The sequence below is a fragment of the Acomys russatus genome, chromosome 9, assembly GCF_903995435.1.
Source record: "Acomys russatus chromosome 9, mAcoRus1.1, whole genome shotgun sequence".
In the NCBI taxonomy this organism is placed as follows: domain Eukaryota; kingdom Metazoa; phylum Chordata; class Mammalia; order Rodentia; family Muridae; genus Acomys; species Acomys russatus.
Genome location: NC_067145.1, coordinates 38,149,459 through 38,167,067, shown reverse-complemented (window position 1 = coordinate 38,167,067; position 17,609 = coordinate 38,149,459). Strand labels below are relative to the sequence as shown.

General features: G+C 45.4%; 1 protein-coding gene across 1 annotated transcript; it reads right to left on the bottom strand.

Moving 5' to 3' along the window:
- Positions 1-6,079: 6,079 nt before the first annotated feature.
- Positions 6,080-16,445, bottom strand: Bambi (BMP and activin membrane bound inhibitor). The gene is made up of 3 exons (XM_051151162.1): positions 16,124-16,445; positions 12,783-13,070; positions 6,080-7,581 (listed from the first exon to the last, which is right to left on the bottom strand). Exons 1-3 carry the CDS (start codon positions 16,197-16,199, stop codon positions 7,163-7,165), a joined length of 783 nt encoding a protein of 260 aa, XP_051007119.1. The 5' UTR covers positions 16,200-16,445; the 3' UTR covers positions 6,080-7,162.
- Between the last annotated feature and the right edge of the window lie 1,164 nt (positions 16,446-17,609).

Sequence of the window (17,609 nt, the reverse complement as noted above, 5' to 3'; positions counted from 1 at the left end):
AGTCATTTGAGTTTTGAAATAGAAACTATTTCTTTTTCAAGTATACGAGTGTTTGCACCATGTTCATGCCTAACGTCAACAGATGGGAGAAGTTAATTCATTACCTTAAACTAGAGTTAAGATGGCTGCAAGCTGCCATGTGGGTACATGGAATCGAACTTGGATCTTCTGGAAGCAGCCAGTAGTCCTAAGTGCTAAGCCATCTCTCAGTCCCGAGGTGATCTTAACACTAAGTTTATCAAGGAGAGGAATTTTGTGGGTTGGTTCGTTTGTTTATACGGGATGGGTCTTGAACTGGGGAATCTTCCATCTTGGCCTCCTGGAATGCTGGGAGGAAATCTCCTTGCTATTCCTATGGCCCCTGGGCAGAGGCTTATCTACAGGAGGAATGTTCTGGTCCTCCCTGGTAACTGGGAGTCAGGAAATCCCTGGAGCAGGGAGAGAGGGAGGGGAAAGTGGGGGCAGGATGAAGGTATCAGTTGGGTTGCAGTCTCCTCTCTGTGGCCTGCTCTTAACTCTTTAGGATACTGTGATGAAAATTTTTGACATTAAAGTTCTCAAGGGAAAATACAATTCTTAAATATTAGTTATGTATTTCCTTAAGTTAGCTTGAAAATGCACCAAATTTTGAAGGTAGGCTGAACTATTTGGCTTTGTAGTACTGTCTCATTAATTTTTAGGTTCATTTGATTTTTTTTCTCCCTGGTTCCCTTAACTAGCATTTTTTTTTTTCTTTTTTAGGCTTACCTTACTATATGCATTTATTATTATTATTATCATCATCATCATCATCACTATTATTGCTGTGCCAGAGATAGAAGGCTGAGCCTGAAGCACGCCAGAGTTTGCCAGAACTTCTCCCCAGCTTGCCAACATGAATTATAAAATGTAAGACAATATATTAGGGTGGGACGATCAAAGAAGAAATGACAATCACTTACATTCACTGACAACATGAGTCCAAATGCCTGATAAGAAAACTTCATAATCCGTCTTTCCTCCAATTCTCTCTTAGGCTTATAGAAGTGGACAAAGGTAACTGATCATAGCTCCTTGCTGGCCGGAGGTCAGTTTAACCCTTTAATCCAAATGAGCCAATTTAGCCAAGGCAGCTGTGAATTTAGGTCTCTGGCTACCAAAAGCGCTTTCATTCAATTTAGTAATAAAAATTGCTCTGACATGGACAGATCACACACATTGAGAAACGTTGCTAGAGGCATGCTGTTTTCCTACTGTCTTATGAGTTCTCTCAGGAGAGTCCCCGGAGAAGAGACCTAGGATAAAGTAGTTTTTGATTTCTCATGGACTTAACTGCTAAAGCCTTTTTTGTTCATTAGGTTTGTAATGTGAGCCGCTTCAGAGTGAACTTACACAACACCTTAGTTTATTAATTCATCCCATCTAATTTAGTCTTCACATGCCAAAACCAAACCAACTTCCCCTAAGCTCCAACATCTACTTCTGCACTCCTTTGATAATTGTTCAATGTAAAATAGTCTTAGGACCAAAAGCCTATTTGATGAGCACTACAAGCGAGTGCTGCGGACACTGGAGTTCCCGGCTGGTCTTTCTAGGATGGGCAATTGCCCTAGAGGCCATCTAGCCTTTGGCTACTAGGTAGAATGGTTCCCCTGACCGTCTTGAGGAATGCTAAAAAGCCTTGAGATACGATCTAGCAGTTAGCGTGACTGCTTAGCAAAGCATTCCACAGCTGCTTGTCAATGCCTTTCCAGCTATATGGTCCACATTTGTAGGATGAAAAAAGTTCACAGACGCAGCTAGCAGACTTTCCTAGCCACAAATACATCCATTTTATGCTTTAAAAAATTAGTATTATCTTATGGGTATGAACATTTTGTCTCTGTACCCCTTGCATGGCTAGTGCCTCTGGAGCCCAAAAGAGAGCATTGGACCCCCTGCAACGGAGTTCCAGATGACTGTGAGCGACCTTGTGGGTGCTGAGAACTTAAGCCACATCCTCTGCAACAGCAGCCAGGGCTCTTAACCACTGAGCCATCCCTGGAGTCCTTGCTCCCAGATTTCTTAAAAAAGAAGAGTCAGTGGAAAGTTCCCTTGCTGAGGGAAATAAATTTGTCTCTAGGTAATTCAGCGTCACCCCCTCCCAAAATTCTCCAACGACAAAAGTGAAGATCCAGGAGGACATGTTTAAGGTGTAAACCACACCCCAAATAAAAAAGGTAACCAAAATTGAAAGAGGGTTTAAACAGTGTCTCGAATTCGGAGATCAGTGAATAGCTTTTGTGAGTCAGCTAACTGGGCTGGGAAAGGGAGTCAGGATGAGTTGGTAGGCCAGCACTTAACTTTTCAGTTCTCACTGTGACCCAGAGATTAACAAATAAAACCAATGCCTTTTCCAGAAAAGTTACGAGTTCTTCACTTGCGAAGCCCCCACTCCGTGACATGATTCCAGAGGGCAGCTCAGCAGCTCCTCGCGTTTTGCTGGCAGCACTGGCGGGCATGCTTTGTGCTTTAACTGATGCTGGTGACTACTCAGACTGAGTCCAGCCTCCAAGTGCTGCTGAGATGGTATCCGCACCTCGCTGAGATTCGCCGGTGCATCTGCGACTCGATGAGCACTCAGAAAGGAGATTGGTACACGAGATTAAACTATCCTTCCGGTAGCCCTCCAGTCATCCCAGAAGAAACAACTACAAACCAAAATCTTCAGTAGGTGCAGAAAAAAGCATACACAGAAAGAGCCCAGGTACTGACCATGCTAGGTCTGCCAAAAAGTTTACTGAAAAGCTGCCCATCTCAAATATGAAAACTTGAAAGAGTACAAAATCAATTAAAAACAACCTACCAAAGGAATCAGTCCTTGGTTCCCAAATCTGTGTTACCTTGTTTTGCTGTTCTGGGAGGGTGTGTCTTGTTTTGAGACAAGGTCTCGTTATGTACCCTTAGCTGACCTGGAACTTAACCATGTAGACCAAGCTGGCTTCGAACTCACAAAGATATGCTTGCTTCTGCCTAACATTAACTATTCCTCTCGGTTCTACAGATTGAACTCAAGACCTCATAAGTATTAGGCAACTACTCTATCAGTGAGCCTAACACATTTGTGTTTGTTGGTTGGTTTGGTTTCCTCTCTTTTTCTTTTTAATTTACTTTTTTTATTATTATTTGTTTGTTTGGTGTTTTGTTTTATAGACAGGCTCTCTCAATGTAGCCCTGGCTGTCCTGGAACTTGCTATGTAGACCAAGTTGGCTTCGAACTCATGGAGATCCTCCTGTCTCTACCTTCCAGGTACTGAAATTACAGCTGTGCCCCACTACACCTGGCAACTTTTGTGTTCTTACAGTATCTCCCCATTAGCTGGGCGTGAGAGACTGAATGTAGGGCCTGATGTTATGGTTTTCACAGCAATCCTTAGATGTTGTATTACTGTCCCCTTTCTCCAGGCAACAAAATAAAACACTCAACTTGTTTTCAGTTTGCTGAAGTTCACACAGCTCTGGAGTTTAAAGTTATTTAGGCTAAGAGGCACAGAAGAGGACCAATTAGACATTATAAGGGAGAAAAGCTGTCCTGGCCCCGAGAAGGGCAGTTCTACAGCTGCGATACTGGATGCCACTGCTTTCAAGCTTTTAGCCAGTAATGAACTCAGATTGAAACCAGATTTACGGGCGCTTCAGAGGAGAGCTTTGTGATTTTCTAAAGCAGACATGTTTAGTATTTTAGAAGGTCAAACCCCCTATGGTGCAGTGTTTTTAATAAAATCAGTTCAACAGAAATTAGAGACACACCAGTCAATTTCTAGGAAGCCTCTGAGGCATCTGAAATAAGAGGGGAAAGAACATAAAAGACAAAATCATGTATGGATCAATTTCTTTCAAAAGGGCTAGGACTTAAGGGGTATAGATACAGAAACATCAAGACAAGCTCAGCCCCATTTGTGTCTGGTTTGAGCAAATTTCCACTTAGAAGGGAAAATTACTTTGGAGGAGTGTTCTATGCCGTTGTTGAACAGGGGCTGTTCTGGGTAGCGCAGCCTTACACATCTGCCTGAAAATAAGGGCGCAAATGTCTAAGAGAAAAATGAACTAATGAATGAATATTAACACCACTCTTGGATCACCAAAGCAGATAGGCAGCCCTGTCTCCTTCCAGGAGTGCACTACCCTCACAAGGAAGCCAGAAGCCCATCTGTACACAGTGCTTAGGAAGCCAAAAAGCAGTACTTTTTGGAGAGATGCAACGGGTGAAGATAAGTGTAAACGGAGCTGGATCCCCACACAGGTCAGAGGGGCTATGAGTCCCTACCAGGCAGGGCAGCTTGGGGCAGACCCATGAGTGTCTAGAAAGAACATGAGGCAGGTTGGCAAACACAAAACCACAAGAGACACTGCACTCTGCTTCCAGGAAACCTTCCCACTGGGGCAGACCCAAGGCGGTCCTGCAGGGTGGTGGCCCCCTGATGTTAAAGCCTTACAAAGCTCAAGGCTTCCTTCCGTTGCTTTTTTTCCTAATAAGCTGCTGAGTTGCTCATTCAAAGGCACTCGGAATTTACTAACAAGGAGCAAGTAGAGGAAAAAGTGCGTCCACTTTTAAAGCAATGGCTCTCGGCCTTCCTAATGCTGCGGCACTTCAATAGTTACTTCTTCATGTTGTGGTGAGCCCCCCCCCCCCCACAAAGCATAAAAATCACTCCATTCCAACTTCAAAACCAATTGTGACGTTACGACTCATAATGTCATTATCTGATATGCAGGATATCTGATACGTGACCTCCAAAGGGGTTGAGACCCACAGGTTGAGACCCAGTGACTTAAAAGGCTCACTGGCCTAAGCCAGGCACGGCAGTGAGAACCTGGATTGTGATCTGGGGCTCCCTCTGAACTTAACACAGTGATTGTCAAAAGGCACCTGGGAAACCTGCTGACCCTGCACGATGAAGGAGGAGCAGAATCTCAGCCTCCAAAGGACAAAGTTACTGCCACCTGAGCAGAAGTGACGCCACCTGAGCAGAAGTGACGGAGGGCAAGGAAAGGAAAGTCACCACCTGCCAGTCCTGATCAATCAGTCCTCTTGCCTTGAAAGGTTTGAACGGTGAAGTTCAAGTCTTTGGCTCCTTGAAATGACAAACATGGGGAGTGAAGACGGTAACAGGACAGTGGACAGTGCACACAAAACCTGACTCTTTACCATAAGAACTGTCAGGTGCGAGTGGCACAAAGGCTGTCACCCTCAGAATGCATAAGGGTGCTGTGGCTTAATACCATAGGATTTTTATCCCAGAGCCAAACCTGTTTAGGGTTGTCATCTATTGACAGCTGAGAAAATATAGGTATGGTGGTGCACACCTCTAATCCCAGCGCTTGGGAGGCAGAGGCAGGGGCACGCATTTCTCTGGGTTGGAGGCCAGCCTGGCCTACACAGTGGGCTACAGCACAGCCAGATAGTGAGAACCCATCTAGAGGGGGGAAAATAACTCATTTCTTTGCTGCTCGTTTCAGTTCAGATTATTTCACACACTCAAATTATGTTTATCCTGAGTATCCTCGTGAAGATATGCAAACATACAAGAAAATCTCATCTTCACATATGCAAGCTACAGGCTCAATTAAAAAGAAAATCAGGAGCTGGGCACGGTGGTGCACACCTGTAATACCGGCATTTGAAGAGGGAGAGGAAGGGGGTCTCTGTGAGTTCAAGGCCAGCCTGGTCTACGAAGTGAATTCAGGACAGCCAAGGCTACACAAAGAAACCCTGTCTCGAATAAAACAAAACAAATAAGCAGAACAAAAAATAAATAAAAAATAAAAAGAGAAAGAAAATCAGGTACATAAGAACAGTTGAGAAAAAGAAAACTGGCAAATTCTCATATTTAAGATAACAAAAACCCACTTTGAGGGAAAGGGCTGTAAACAAGAGGAAGAGTTTTATGGGACGAGACAAATGTTACTTACTTTCCTGGCTAAAATCATGTTCTGTTTGGTTATATTAGTAAAGGGGTCATTTTGGGGGAAAAAATCTGATAATTGTATTATTTAAAATGTCAATTTAATGGCATTCACTACTGAAACCCTTCTTTAGGATTAAAAAGACATTTAGAAACAGATACTGTTAAGAATAATCATGTTTAAAGACCAGGAGCATTGCATAATAGTTTGGCTAATTTAGGAGACAAAATATTTAATTTGGTTTGAGACAAAATAAACTGTCAAAGTAGACAGCGGTTAGGTTTACTAAAGACACTCTTCAATCGAGGGGGAGGTGAACAGTTGAAGTCCTTGCAGGGAAAGTAGACGTGGCTGAGAAAACATTCCTTTTGTTATGGCAACTTCAGAAACTCAGGTCCTACCTGGTCTGGCACAAGTAAGGGAAGAATTCTTAGGGCTCGGCATGAGGCTCAGTGGTAGAATGTGTGCTTAACACACATGGGGACAGAGGCAACCTTTAGCACAAACAAGAGAAATTCTCAGATAAAAACCACAGCCAGGATCATTCTGGAAAACGATGTAGATGAACACCAGACCATGGTCGTTACACGAAGACAATTAATTACAGGTTTGTGTGAGCATGGGCAAGATCAAAGCCAAGCCTAAACCTCCATTTAAGAAGCACAAGTACACAGGTCTTCATTCATAATTAACATGTACTCTCTTACACTTTCAAGGCAAAGGTTTTGCTGATTGGTTGGCTGGCTTTCTGCAGTGCTGGAGGAAATCAAAGCCAGGGCCTCATACACACCAGACAAGCCTTCTACCGTGGCACTACACCACCATCAGCCTCTCCACACTCCAATCTAAGTTTCTAATTTATGAAAGACACCACTAAATATTCGGACAAAAATATATATATATATATTTTAGAAAATCTTTACAATAAATGAAGATGTAGGAGCTTACAGAGAGCACACTGTTTATTTCAGTCAGTCGCGGCTCCCTAGGCTACAAAGAACCCTGGGAAAGTGTGTGCAGAGTCCTCTCTTTGCTTTTTATAATTTTAAAGCAAATTAATCCATTGGACTGTATTTGAGTCTGTGCAAATAATCCTTCAGAAGAAATACCCAGGATCCTCTTTGCAGAGGTCATGTTTGCTTCTCCAAGATGACAGAGTGAGTTAAGTTTGTCTCCAGATAAAAGTGCTCCTGTCAGCAGAACTCAGAAGGCCTTCAAGGGTTCGGACCCGACGCTGTCATACGAACTCCAGCTTCCCGTGACCGCTATACATGCCCCAGTGCACGAGGGAGAGAATCTTCTCATTGCTGAGCTCCGCTTGCCTCATCTTGTCACAGGTCAGACAGCAGTTCTCCTGCCCACTGACGGGCACCATGCACTCCAAGTCCAACTTTGCAACCTGCCCCTTCTTGGAATGGTGCCCGTGAAAGCTGTAGTGCAAACGAGAGAGCATCTGCTGCCGCTGATCCTGCAGTCTCTTGTTCTCACTCCGGAGCATGCGCAGGGCCGACGTAATGAGCAGCACTAAGATCAGCCCACCGGCGATGGGAACCGCTATCACAGCTGCGCGGAACCACAGTTCTTTGGAGGAAGTCAGCTCTTGGACCTTGGTGATGAGGTTTCTGCTACTGTCGTGCTGATGCCGATTTCCTTGTCCTAAACGAATAGGAAGAGAATGGTCAAGCAACCTGGTGACCGCCTCCTAGAAGCAAGCGTGGAAAGAGAGCCACTTCCCACAAGGAAGCCCGTTTGAACGGCAACTTACGAACCGGTTAAGAAACTGCGTGTTATGAAAGCACCCAAAGACGGTCACAGATGCATTTGTTTACAGGCTGTCATTACTTGGATGTAATGGCCTTTTAATGTCCTCAAAATGTTGGAATAACAGGCAAAGCCTATTATGTAGACATCTAATGCTCAGGCAGACATAAAAGGCGCTCAGTTAGAGATGCTCTTTGCATCCAGCCAGGCTCTCCCTCTGGTGTCTCTAATTACATTAACAACAAAATCAATAGCAGACATGTGCCTCTCTTTTAGCAATTAAACGATTATGTCAACCCACTAGCTTTGAAGGAAAAAGTTAAAGGGCGAAGATGACTTCGTGCCGCATCACGGGACGATCCCGGTGTTCTTGGCAGCGTCTGATGCTGGCTGTGCTGCCTGACCCGCCCTGTAGCCGACTTGTTTTCTTCCCCAACTCCTCAGTCACGGGGAGGACCGTCTCCTTCCATGAGGTCCATGAGACAATAGCAGGTGGGTTCAGTCTCTTTCAGAAATTCTAACCAGGCTGTCCACTCAGCCCTACAAGGTAGTCATGGGGGCCCAGGGAAGCCCACAGACTGCTTGTGCAAGCTACTCCTTCCCACACATCCCCCTTCTCTTTAAAAAAATTAAGAACTATAAACCACATATACATATATACAAAATCATCAGGTATCAAGTACATAACCAAGTCCTTTTATACTAGTTAACCTGAGAAAAATATTTCACTATTCTACCAAAGAGAGTCCCTTTTTTTTTTTTTTTTTTTTTTTTTCATGAGAAATTTTAATTATCTATCTATAAAGGTGTTTTTAATTTTTAAACTAAAGCTTTTAGTAACACTGTGGCTATTTAGTCTTTAATCTCATCAGAGATCTAAGAAGGAAAATCTATCTAATAAAGGATGTGCTGGCAGGCAACTTTCAAGTTGCATAGGATAGAGAGAGCAGACTGCCTGGATATTTACCGAAGTCTCTCCTTCATTGGGGCAATCAGTCTTTAGCCTTATCGGCCCAAAACATCTAACAAACTGTTTTTTGAAGCAGGAAATCTGACGGTCCGGTCCATCTAGTCTCTTCAAAGCTGGACAGTCAACTTTAGCATCACTGTTGATCATTGCAGCCAGTCAGCCTGTCATCAGCAGTAGAGATAAGAGCATTTTCTCTGTCCAGTGACCATTTGTCACCTGCGTCTCTTGAAGCCCCCATCTTCAGTGATGCAAATGGAGAAGCGGCCAGGAGTAGATGTCTCTCTGTCAGGAAAGCCCTCATCTTTAAATGTCATATTTTGTGGATCTCTGAAGAGTTTGAAAACCAACTCTATCTATTTTTACAGTTAGCTACTATTTTTTTGGAGACATATACAAGAAATTAAACAAACCTGTTTTATGACAAAGTAAGTTAGTATTTAGTAGGATTTTTTTGTAACTAAATATCAACTTTTATCTCCAATCTTTTTGAACAGTTTTTTTTAAGACATTAGTGGTACATGAATAATATATTAAATAAACATTGAATAAAATGAACTTAAGTTTTTAACATACAATATATAATATTTTGTCAATATAACATACAATACATAAGGCAAAAATGAAAGACAATATACAATTTAAATTTTTATCAATGAAGCAAAAGTTGAAGTCTTAAATTTTTATCAATCAAAAGTCTTAAATTTTTTTTAATCTATAATATCAATGTAAGATTTTTGAAGTTAGTAGATTTAATAATCTACTTTTAGTCTATAAACATGTGTCCTCCCTTCCAAGACCTAGGTAGCAAGGAAGGCAAAGGAATTCCAGGTTGAAGTGAGCCCATGGGTTGAATCACCTTGTTTATGGCCCTCAAATCTGTTATCATTCTCTATTTACCTGATTTTTTTTTTATCACAAACACAGGGGAATTTCAGGGACTGGATGATTTTTCGATGTGTTGAGCCTCTAGCTGCTCTTTTACTAACCCGTGAAGCGCCTGTAACTTTTCTTTTGTTAAGGGCCACTGCTCCTGCCATACAGGTCTGTTTGAAATCCATTTTAGAGGCAAGGCGGTTGGTATCTCAGCAGTGGCCCCTCTTAAAAATTTTGACACTCTAAACCTGAAGAGTTTTGAGGTTGGACAATGGGCATAGCTTGTAGTCGCCCCTGATCACTTACATGAATCTCTTCCCCAGAAGCGTGTGCCAGTTTACCCATAGTTTCAACCTTGTTTATCACGGTATTTGCAGGAATAGTAATCTGAGTACCCCATTGTTGTAAAAGGTCTCTTCCCCATAGATTTATGGGAATGTCAACCACATAGGGTTTCAGCCTCTCTATCTGTCCATCTGGTCCCACACACTCAAGCCACTGTACACTTTGTTTTATTTGAGATAGCTTACCAATTCCTACAATTTTTGTACAAACCTTTTTAAGTGGCCAATTTTGGTTCCAAGACTTTTGGCAAATGATGGAGACATCGGCTCTGCTGTCCACCAAGCCTTTTATTTTAACACCATTTAATTGTACAATTAACTTAGGTCTCTGATCATTAATTAGTTTGCCAGAACACCCGGGTCCCTGTGCTTTCGAATGCACCAGTCTTTTTTACTGGAGCGGCTTTGCCCTTAATGTAAGGAAACAGTAGGAGTTGAGCAATTCTATCCCCGGCATTGATTTTTATCTTCTTTTTCACACATGCCATGATTTTTATTTCCTCTTTAGAATCTCCGTCTATAATACCGGGATGCACAATAAAACCATGAGAAGTCAGCCCACTTCTTCCCAGAACCATTTCTACTGTGCCTGAAGGCAAAGGTCCGAAAACACCAGTATTTAATTTGTAACATTTAACCTGGGGAGATAGGGCAAGAGACATATTTGAAGCCAGATCCAAGGCTGCACTGTCTTCAGTAGCATGTATTAGATCACTAACACTCAGTTCCCGTTTTCCTGTGGGTTTGTCACTTCTTGACTGGCCAAAGGAATTTGGCTGGCATTGTTTATGGGGGCCCGAGCCGATGGCCCCCTCTTGTCGTTTCCCGTCGGCAAGATATTGCCTTGTACATCTCTCTTAGACTGACAATCCCGAGACCAATGTTTCCCTTTTCCACAGCGACTACAGTACCCTGGGAGTCTTGGCACCTCATTACTATCATAACCAGAACCTCTTTGTTCTCTCTAACGAGTTACGTTTTCTCCTGGGTTATTGCGCCTTCTATCTCTACAGTTTCTTTGTACATGACCAATTTTACCACAATTGAAGCACCGAGTATTAGGATATCTGGGCTCTCTGGCTAAAGCTTGTCCCACAATATATTTTGATACTCTGAGAGTTGATATTAACTGTCTCTTTTACCCAGTCATCTAGTGGAGCGCCTCTTTCTTTAATGGTCTAAGCACCCTCTTACAGTCAGCATTTGCATTTTCATAAGCCATGATAAGTTTTAATGCCTGTTTGTTGTCAGAATCTGGCATCACCTTATCTATTGCAGATCCTAACCTCTGCAAGAATTTTGTAAAGGGCTCCAAGGGTCCTTGGAACACTTTAGTAAAGGGAATAGTTGTTTTCTCAGGTTCCTCTACCAGCTCCCAAGCTCTCAAGGCTGCCTTACGACATTGTTCAATCACCCTATCTTCAGCTTGAATTTGTTTTTTAATATTAGTATATTGTCCTTTACCAAGCAATTGATCTCTATTAATATTTATTCCCTGTGTCGTATTTTCCTGTTCTATTTTTATAGCCTCTGTTCGCCACCATGATAACCACTGTAACTGTTGTGCTGTTTTCAATACCGCTGAAACTAAATTTTTCTAATCTTGGGGAACAAGTCTATTTTGTGTGGCCCAGCTATTTAACATTTGTTTAACAAATGTAGAGTGCATACCATATTTTACGACGGATTCTTTAAAATGTTTTAAATCTATCATGTCTACAGGACGCCAGGCCATTTCATACCCTCAGCACCATTTTGTCAGGTACATGTCTTACAGTGACTGGAAAAGCTGAAGGTGTCTGGGCGACTGTGGAGGTATCCTCCACTGGGACATTTACTTCCAAAGACCTTTTGGTCGTCTAGCTTCCTTTGCCTCTGGTTTCTGACCTTCTCCATCCTTTTTAACCACAGGTGCCTGCTTTTCCAGCCTTTTCAGTTTTTTCTGCATTTTGCCCATTTGTTCAGTCAAGTCAGTAATTCTTTCCAAAAGGATAGAGCTTATTGACTCTTCTGATTTTTTCTGGCTTTCCGGTCTCTCTATTTCCTGTCCTTCATCACTACCAATTACCAAAAATTCTTTCTGCTTTCCCATCCCTTCATTTTTTTTTTTCAGCCTTTCCATCTGTCCAGTCAAATCTGCAATCTTTTCTAAAAGGATAGAACTTACTGCCCCTTCTGGCTTTTCTATGTCATTAGCCTTTCTTTTAATCTTTCTAAACATGAAATATTGTAATAAAAGGATAATGAAAAAACAGAGAATTCCCTCTAAGTATAATGCAGGAAAAAGTTTTGCAACAGCAGTTGCAACTTTGCTGATACCCTGAAACAGCATTTCTATATCTTCGAATACTGACTCTTCCTCCGTACCCTTAGGGACTGTGGAACCCATCGGGCCCCACGTTGGGCGCCAGATGTTGACTCTATTTTTTAGCAATTAAACTTTATTATGCAACCCAACTAGCTTATAAAAGAAGGAAAAAGGTTAAAGGGACGAAAGAGTGAACCTTCCGGTAGCCGTTTCACGGGACGGATCCTTAGGTGTCTCTCTGGCAGGCGTGCTGATCTAGCTTGTCTGCTGCTCCTGCACCCTCTCCCTGTAGCCGACTTTGTTTTTTTCTCTTCCCCAACTCCCTCAGTCACGTGGGGAGGACCGGCTCCTTCTCCCAGTGAGGGTCCATTAGAAAGACAATAGACCAGGTGGGGTTCCCAGGTCTGCTTTCAAAATTCCAAACCCAAGATGGCTCCACTCAGTCTGTCACAAGATATTCATGGGGTGCCCAAGGGTAAAGCCCACCAAGACTGCTCCCACCTGTGACAAAGCTTACTCCTTCCCACAAGACATACAGAGTCGCTGCTGTCACAGGCCCATACATCAGGCAGACCTTTGGGTCAGGACAGCTTGGACCTACCTGAGGCTTCACTCTTAGGAGGAGAGAGGACATCATGCAGGCCTCGGTAATTGCACATGTCTTCGTGACAGCATTCCAAAGTGGGCGTGGCCGGGCCGGAGTGGTTTTGGGGCTGCTTGGCTCGGCAGATGTCTGCTGTGTTTGCAAGTGAGTCCAGGCAGCCATGGGTGAGTGGGGAGTTGGTGTTCTGAGGATCGAGAAGTCGGGAGAAGCAGGCACTTAGCTCAGACTTACACATGTAACCGGTGGCCACACAGTGAGCGGCATCACAGTAGCATCGGATCTCTCCTGAAAACAAAGAAACGATGTAAGCATCGGCTGAATCCTGAACTCAAAGGCACCTACTAAAGTGTACCCGAGATGAGTGTTTGTGACAGCAGCCCACAGGGAGGACGGATGTGCTCCTAAAGCAGGCAGTGTCCTAACTTTCAGGGAGCTAAATGTTGGTAAATATATGCAACCCAGAAACAAATTTCCGATGAGTTGGGAGTTGTGAAACATGTTGTGGTTTGAAGGGAAACAGTTTCGCTATATTGTCTTTTGTCTAAACTCATGTTATTTATCCAGTTTTATGCTGTACAATCACACAACATAAAAACTCCAGGCTTTGGGGGATTTTTTTTTTTTTTTTTTTTTTTTTTTTTGTCTATATAAATATTTGAACGGAACTACTGAATTGTTTGGCATCCCAAAGGACTGAGCCAATTTTTAAGAGCCTGAGCTGACACCTTATAAAGCTATTAACTAGACACAACAATCTAGAAACTGCACAGGTCAGGAGGTTTGCAAACCATGAAGCTGGGCAGCTATCTGTGATCTCTCTAGAAAAGGCAAACTTTGCCTATAAAGATTCTTTCATGCAGAGGAGCTTTTAGTCCGAACATTGTAAAACAGGAACTAGGCAGTTTACAATTAGTGGTTTGCTTGCCAAAGTCAATTTCTTTCAGCCCAAATGGAAAGTCATAAAAGTGGGGGATGTAAAACTTCGAAGCTAACTTCACCTCCTCCTCCTCCTCTTCCTCCTCCTCCTCAGCTTTACATGTAATTGAACATGTGACCTAAAAGGAGAAACTCGAAACTGAAAATCCTTTGCTGGTTGAAGGAAAAATCCTTAAGGAAACCTCAAATTTTTCTCCAGGAAGTGATTAAAGTTTCCTTTATAAAACTCATTTTGTGAGTTGCGAGGCACTGTTAACATCTTGTCACAGTGCAAGATTTCAGGCTTGGACCTGGACCTGAAAGTTATCCATCACAAGAAACTGAGATGCCCAAAAAGGGTGGCCGCCCATCGCTGTTGGCTGCCACAGCTCACAGCTACTGTAAACCAAACTAATGCATACACCTCGTCCCAGGTCCCAATCGGAAGATCTGTCTAGTTACTGAAACCACCACTCTGACATTCAACACTGAAAGCTTTGGCTTTTCCAAACCTCCCCCACCCCCAGCCTCACTTCTCTTTCTCCTCCGCTTCTCTGTGAATGCTTGAGTAAGGTGTCTCATTTAATTATCTGTCCAAATCCCAGGCCACCACATGGTGTGCTCAGTTTTCACCCAGGCAGCTCACACTTCAGCTGGAAGAAAAGCCAGGCAGTTCAAACCCCACAAGCCAGGCTGTGGGTCCAGGTTCCTTCCCCTGCCTCCTGCGCTAAAAGCCTGAAGCCTGCAGCAATTCCTTTCTCCTCCTCCTTCTCAGTGCACCCTATTCTTTACATAAAAGTTCACCAGCCTTAAGTGATAATAACTACATCACCCTGGCCTGACAAATTCTATACAGATGCAAAGTGGAAATAAAACAGATTAAAAGTCTACTTTGAGCCTATTAGTCTCTGATTTGGTGCGGAAAGGGAAAACTAAATACAAGTAAAATGCTGTTTCGGTGTTTATGAGCGCCTGTTTAGAATACTATTTTCAATGGCCTAGACCAGTTTTAATAAAACGGACAGGTAACTGGGAAAATTCTAAGACATTACAGAAAAACCGAAGCCACATTTCAATAAGGAGAATGGACTTTTGTATCACTATATTGAAGCTATATTTCTGTCATTTCATAAGGTTTCTTCCTGCGGCATGCAAAGGCCGAAGGGGGACTGGTATTTTAAAACGGTGAACAATGCTCTTCTGTTTGCCCCTTTCTGGTTACTGTACGTAGTGATTAACAAAAATGTCTGCTTCAATCAAGATGGCTACAGCAGGGGCCGAGGGCTTCTTTTAAATAAAGCTTTTGAAGTCCGCTGCACTCAGAAATCTCTGATCCCCTAATTATATCATTATCAGGCACATAGTTTCGGTATCTGTGACTTCATGTCAGCCCCAGTCCCTCCCTGCTCTGCCTGCCTTTGATAGGGCCAGGAGGCTCCCCTCTGCAGGCTGCAAGGGCTGTTATTTAGGGCTAATTACACCCTTCCTTCCAAAATAAATAAACACTGTAGCACCTCATCCTTGCTGGGCTGGCTTATCCTTTAACCTCAGGCCTGCTACATGGCAATTAGAGAAAAGTGTGTTTGGGGGTGAGGGTCAGAGACTAAATAATGCTTCGCATTTAAAAAAAAGAACGGGGGGGGGCGGTTCACAGAACAGGAGGTAGAGTCCTGGTTGGAGTGAGAGAGACTTGAAACCTAAGAGTTAAGAGAATTTCCATCTAAAAGGTGTGCCATGCTGGAAAGAAAAAGGCTTTTTTCCCCCCCTTCCTTTTTCCATTAGTGTCTGTAAAACTGTGGAGCCGGAAAGGGGGTGGATGACAGCGCCTACTCCCCCCAGCAGCTTCAGAGCAAGACGCCGCACTTCAGTAGGCACCTCAGACTTTTACAGTTTTAGGGAGACCTCACACTCTTCGGTCCGCAGACAAGCATACTCCAAGACTTTTAGACATACGAACAAACTCGCAGCACCCTCACTCACTCAGAAATATTTAGGTACATGTGCAGATATTCAAAAGCACGAAAGTCAGAGACACAGACAAGCCCCGCTCAGAAAGAGACACCGGCAAACTTAAGGGCACTGTAGACACACGCTCAGTCATCCAAAAATAACACGGAGAAGCATAGTGGCACGTTCAGGGGTAGGCACTGAGAAGAACCAACAGAGACGCCTGCCCGACCCAGTTGGTATCTGTGTTTTCTCGGGAACAGTCCCTTCGGGGTACGTGAGCCCAGCGGCGTCCGGTCATCTCCGGGCCCGGAGCCCAGGAGTTCACCACGGGCTAACCACCCCGAGGTCTGACAGTCCTTCAGCACTCCAGGCCAGGGCGAGAGGTCCACGGCAAAGGCGGGAACCTCGCCGCTGCTCACGAAGCCCGACGGCCGGCCCCCGCAATCCCGGCGCGCAGCCCCCGCGGCACCCACCTTTGGTGAGCAGCACAGCCATGGCGCAGAGCTCCAGCTGCAGCCAGATGAAGATGTAGCTGGAGTGGCGATCCATTGACGCCCCGCGCCCTCGTCACTCCGGGAGCCAGGCGCGGCTGCACTACGACCCCCGGGGCGCGCCGCGCACCAGCCCGGGCGCCGTCACTGGCGCGGCGGGGGCCGGAGCATGGAGAGAGACCAAGGCTACCGAGGATACGTTCCAGGGCCCGGGCGCGCTCCCCAGCCGTCTGCCCCTCGCCCCGCCGCCCCGCGCACAAGCCACTAACAGTGGACGCGCGAAAAACCCACCCGCAGCGAGCAGCGTCTGCACCCACCAGGAAGCCCGAGTCCCCGCCGTAAATAGCGCCCGGCGCCGGGAGCTGGCCAAGCTTGGCCCCGCCCCGGTCCCCGCCTCCGCTCTCCGATTGGCTGATGCCTTAGCCCCGGCAGCAGGGGGCGGAGCCAGACGCGGGCCAGGGCCGACTTGCCCCCGAGCTCTCGCTGGCGCCGACTTCTAGCTCTGTGGGTTCGGTCGCAGCTCTCCCCCTAGCGGACGCCTGCACGTGCAGCCTCTGAGGCTCCGCGGAGCCGGGCTTCTAGGGAGCCTCCGAGTTAGTAGCTATGAGATCTGCCACCGCCCAATGCTCAGTCTCCAGCCAGCGGCCCCCAGCACGTGGTTTCGCTTTTGTCCCACCTAAAATCTGCAAGGGACGCCACACTCTCAGTGGTCATATCCTTCAGTCCCCCAGGGAAAGTAGCTATGCCGGGCTGACGAGCCTCGAAGCCCCGCCAGGGACAGTGGCCATACCCAGGCCTCCGGACCCCGGATCTCCGCCTCCTACGGAGAGTGGCCATGCTCTGGGCTCCAGAACCCGGAGTCCCTAGGGACAATGACCATGCCCCGGCCACCCAGTCCCGGAGACATATACTTCCACCCCCACCCCACCCCCAGGGACAGTGGCTTTGTCCGGGCCACTGGGCCCCGCCCGCACGCGTGTGGCTGAGGAGGAGTCGGGTACGGAGCCGGGGAGGGGCGGCCAGGAGCTGGAGTCTGCTCTCTGCCGGCTCCCTGGCTCCCCCGGGCGCATCCGCCCCGAGCCGGCCTCCTTGTGATCAATAAAGCCCAGACAGACAGGCTGTTGATCAGTGGGAGCCGCTGGGTTCTCCCGGGTAGACAGGGGACCGGGAGCCTGCTACAGACACTTAACGAAAATCAGCAAATCCAAAAGCACCCGGCGCCAGCTAGACGACACTGGCCGAGACTCAATTAACCACCCCCCAAACAATCGCAGGCAAACACACCCGCTGACCTGATCAATATCAGCCCCACAGCGATCTCTTTCCTGAGATACCAAGTCATTTATTAGGGGTTGTGGGGCGGCCTGCCCTAAGGAACCAAAGATGCAGATGGGCTGCTGTTTGCTTGAATGAAGGGGAAATGAGCTTAAGAGTTTTATTATTAGTGGGAATGCTCTTTTACTTTGCG

Coding starts and splice junctions, on each gene's coding strand:
- Bambi (XM_051151162.1), bottom strand. CDS start 16,199: ATGGATCGCCACTCCAGCTACATCTTCATCTGGCTGCAGCTGGAGCTC. Junction 13,071..16,123: donor GGCTGTGCTGCTCACCAAAG/GTGGGTGCCGCG, acceptor CTTTGTTTTCAG/GAGAGATCCGATGCTACTGT. Junction 7,582..12,782: donor TCCTAAGAGTGAAGCCTCAG/GTAGGTCCAAGC, acceptor CTATTCGTTTAG/GACAAGGAAATCGGCATCAG.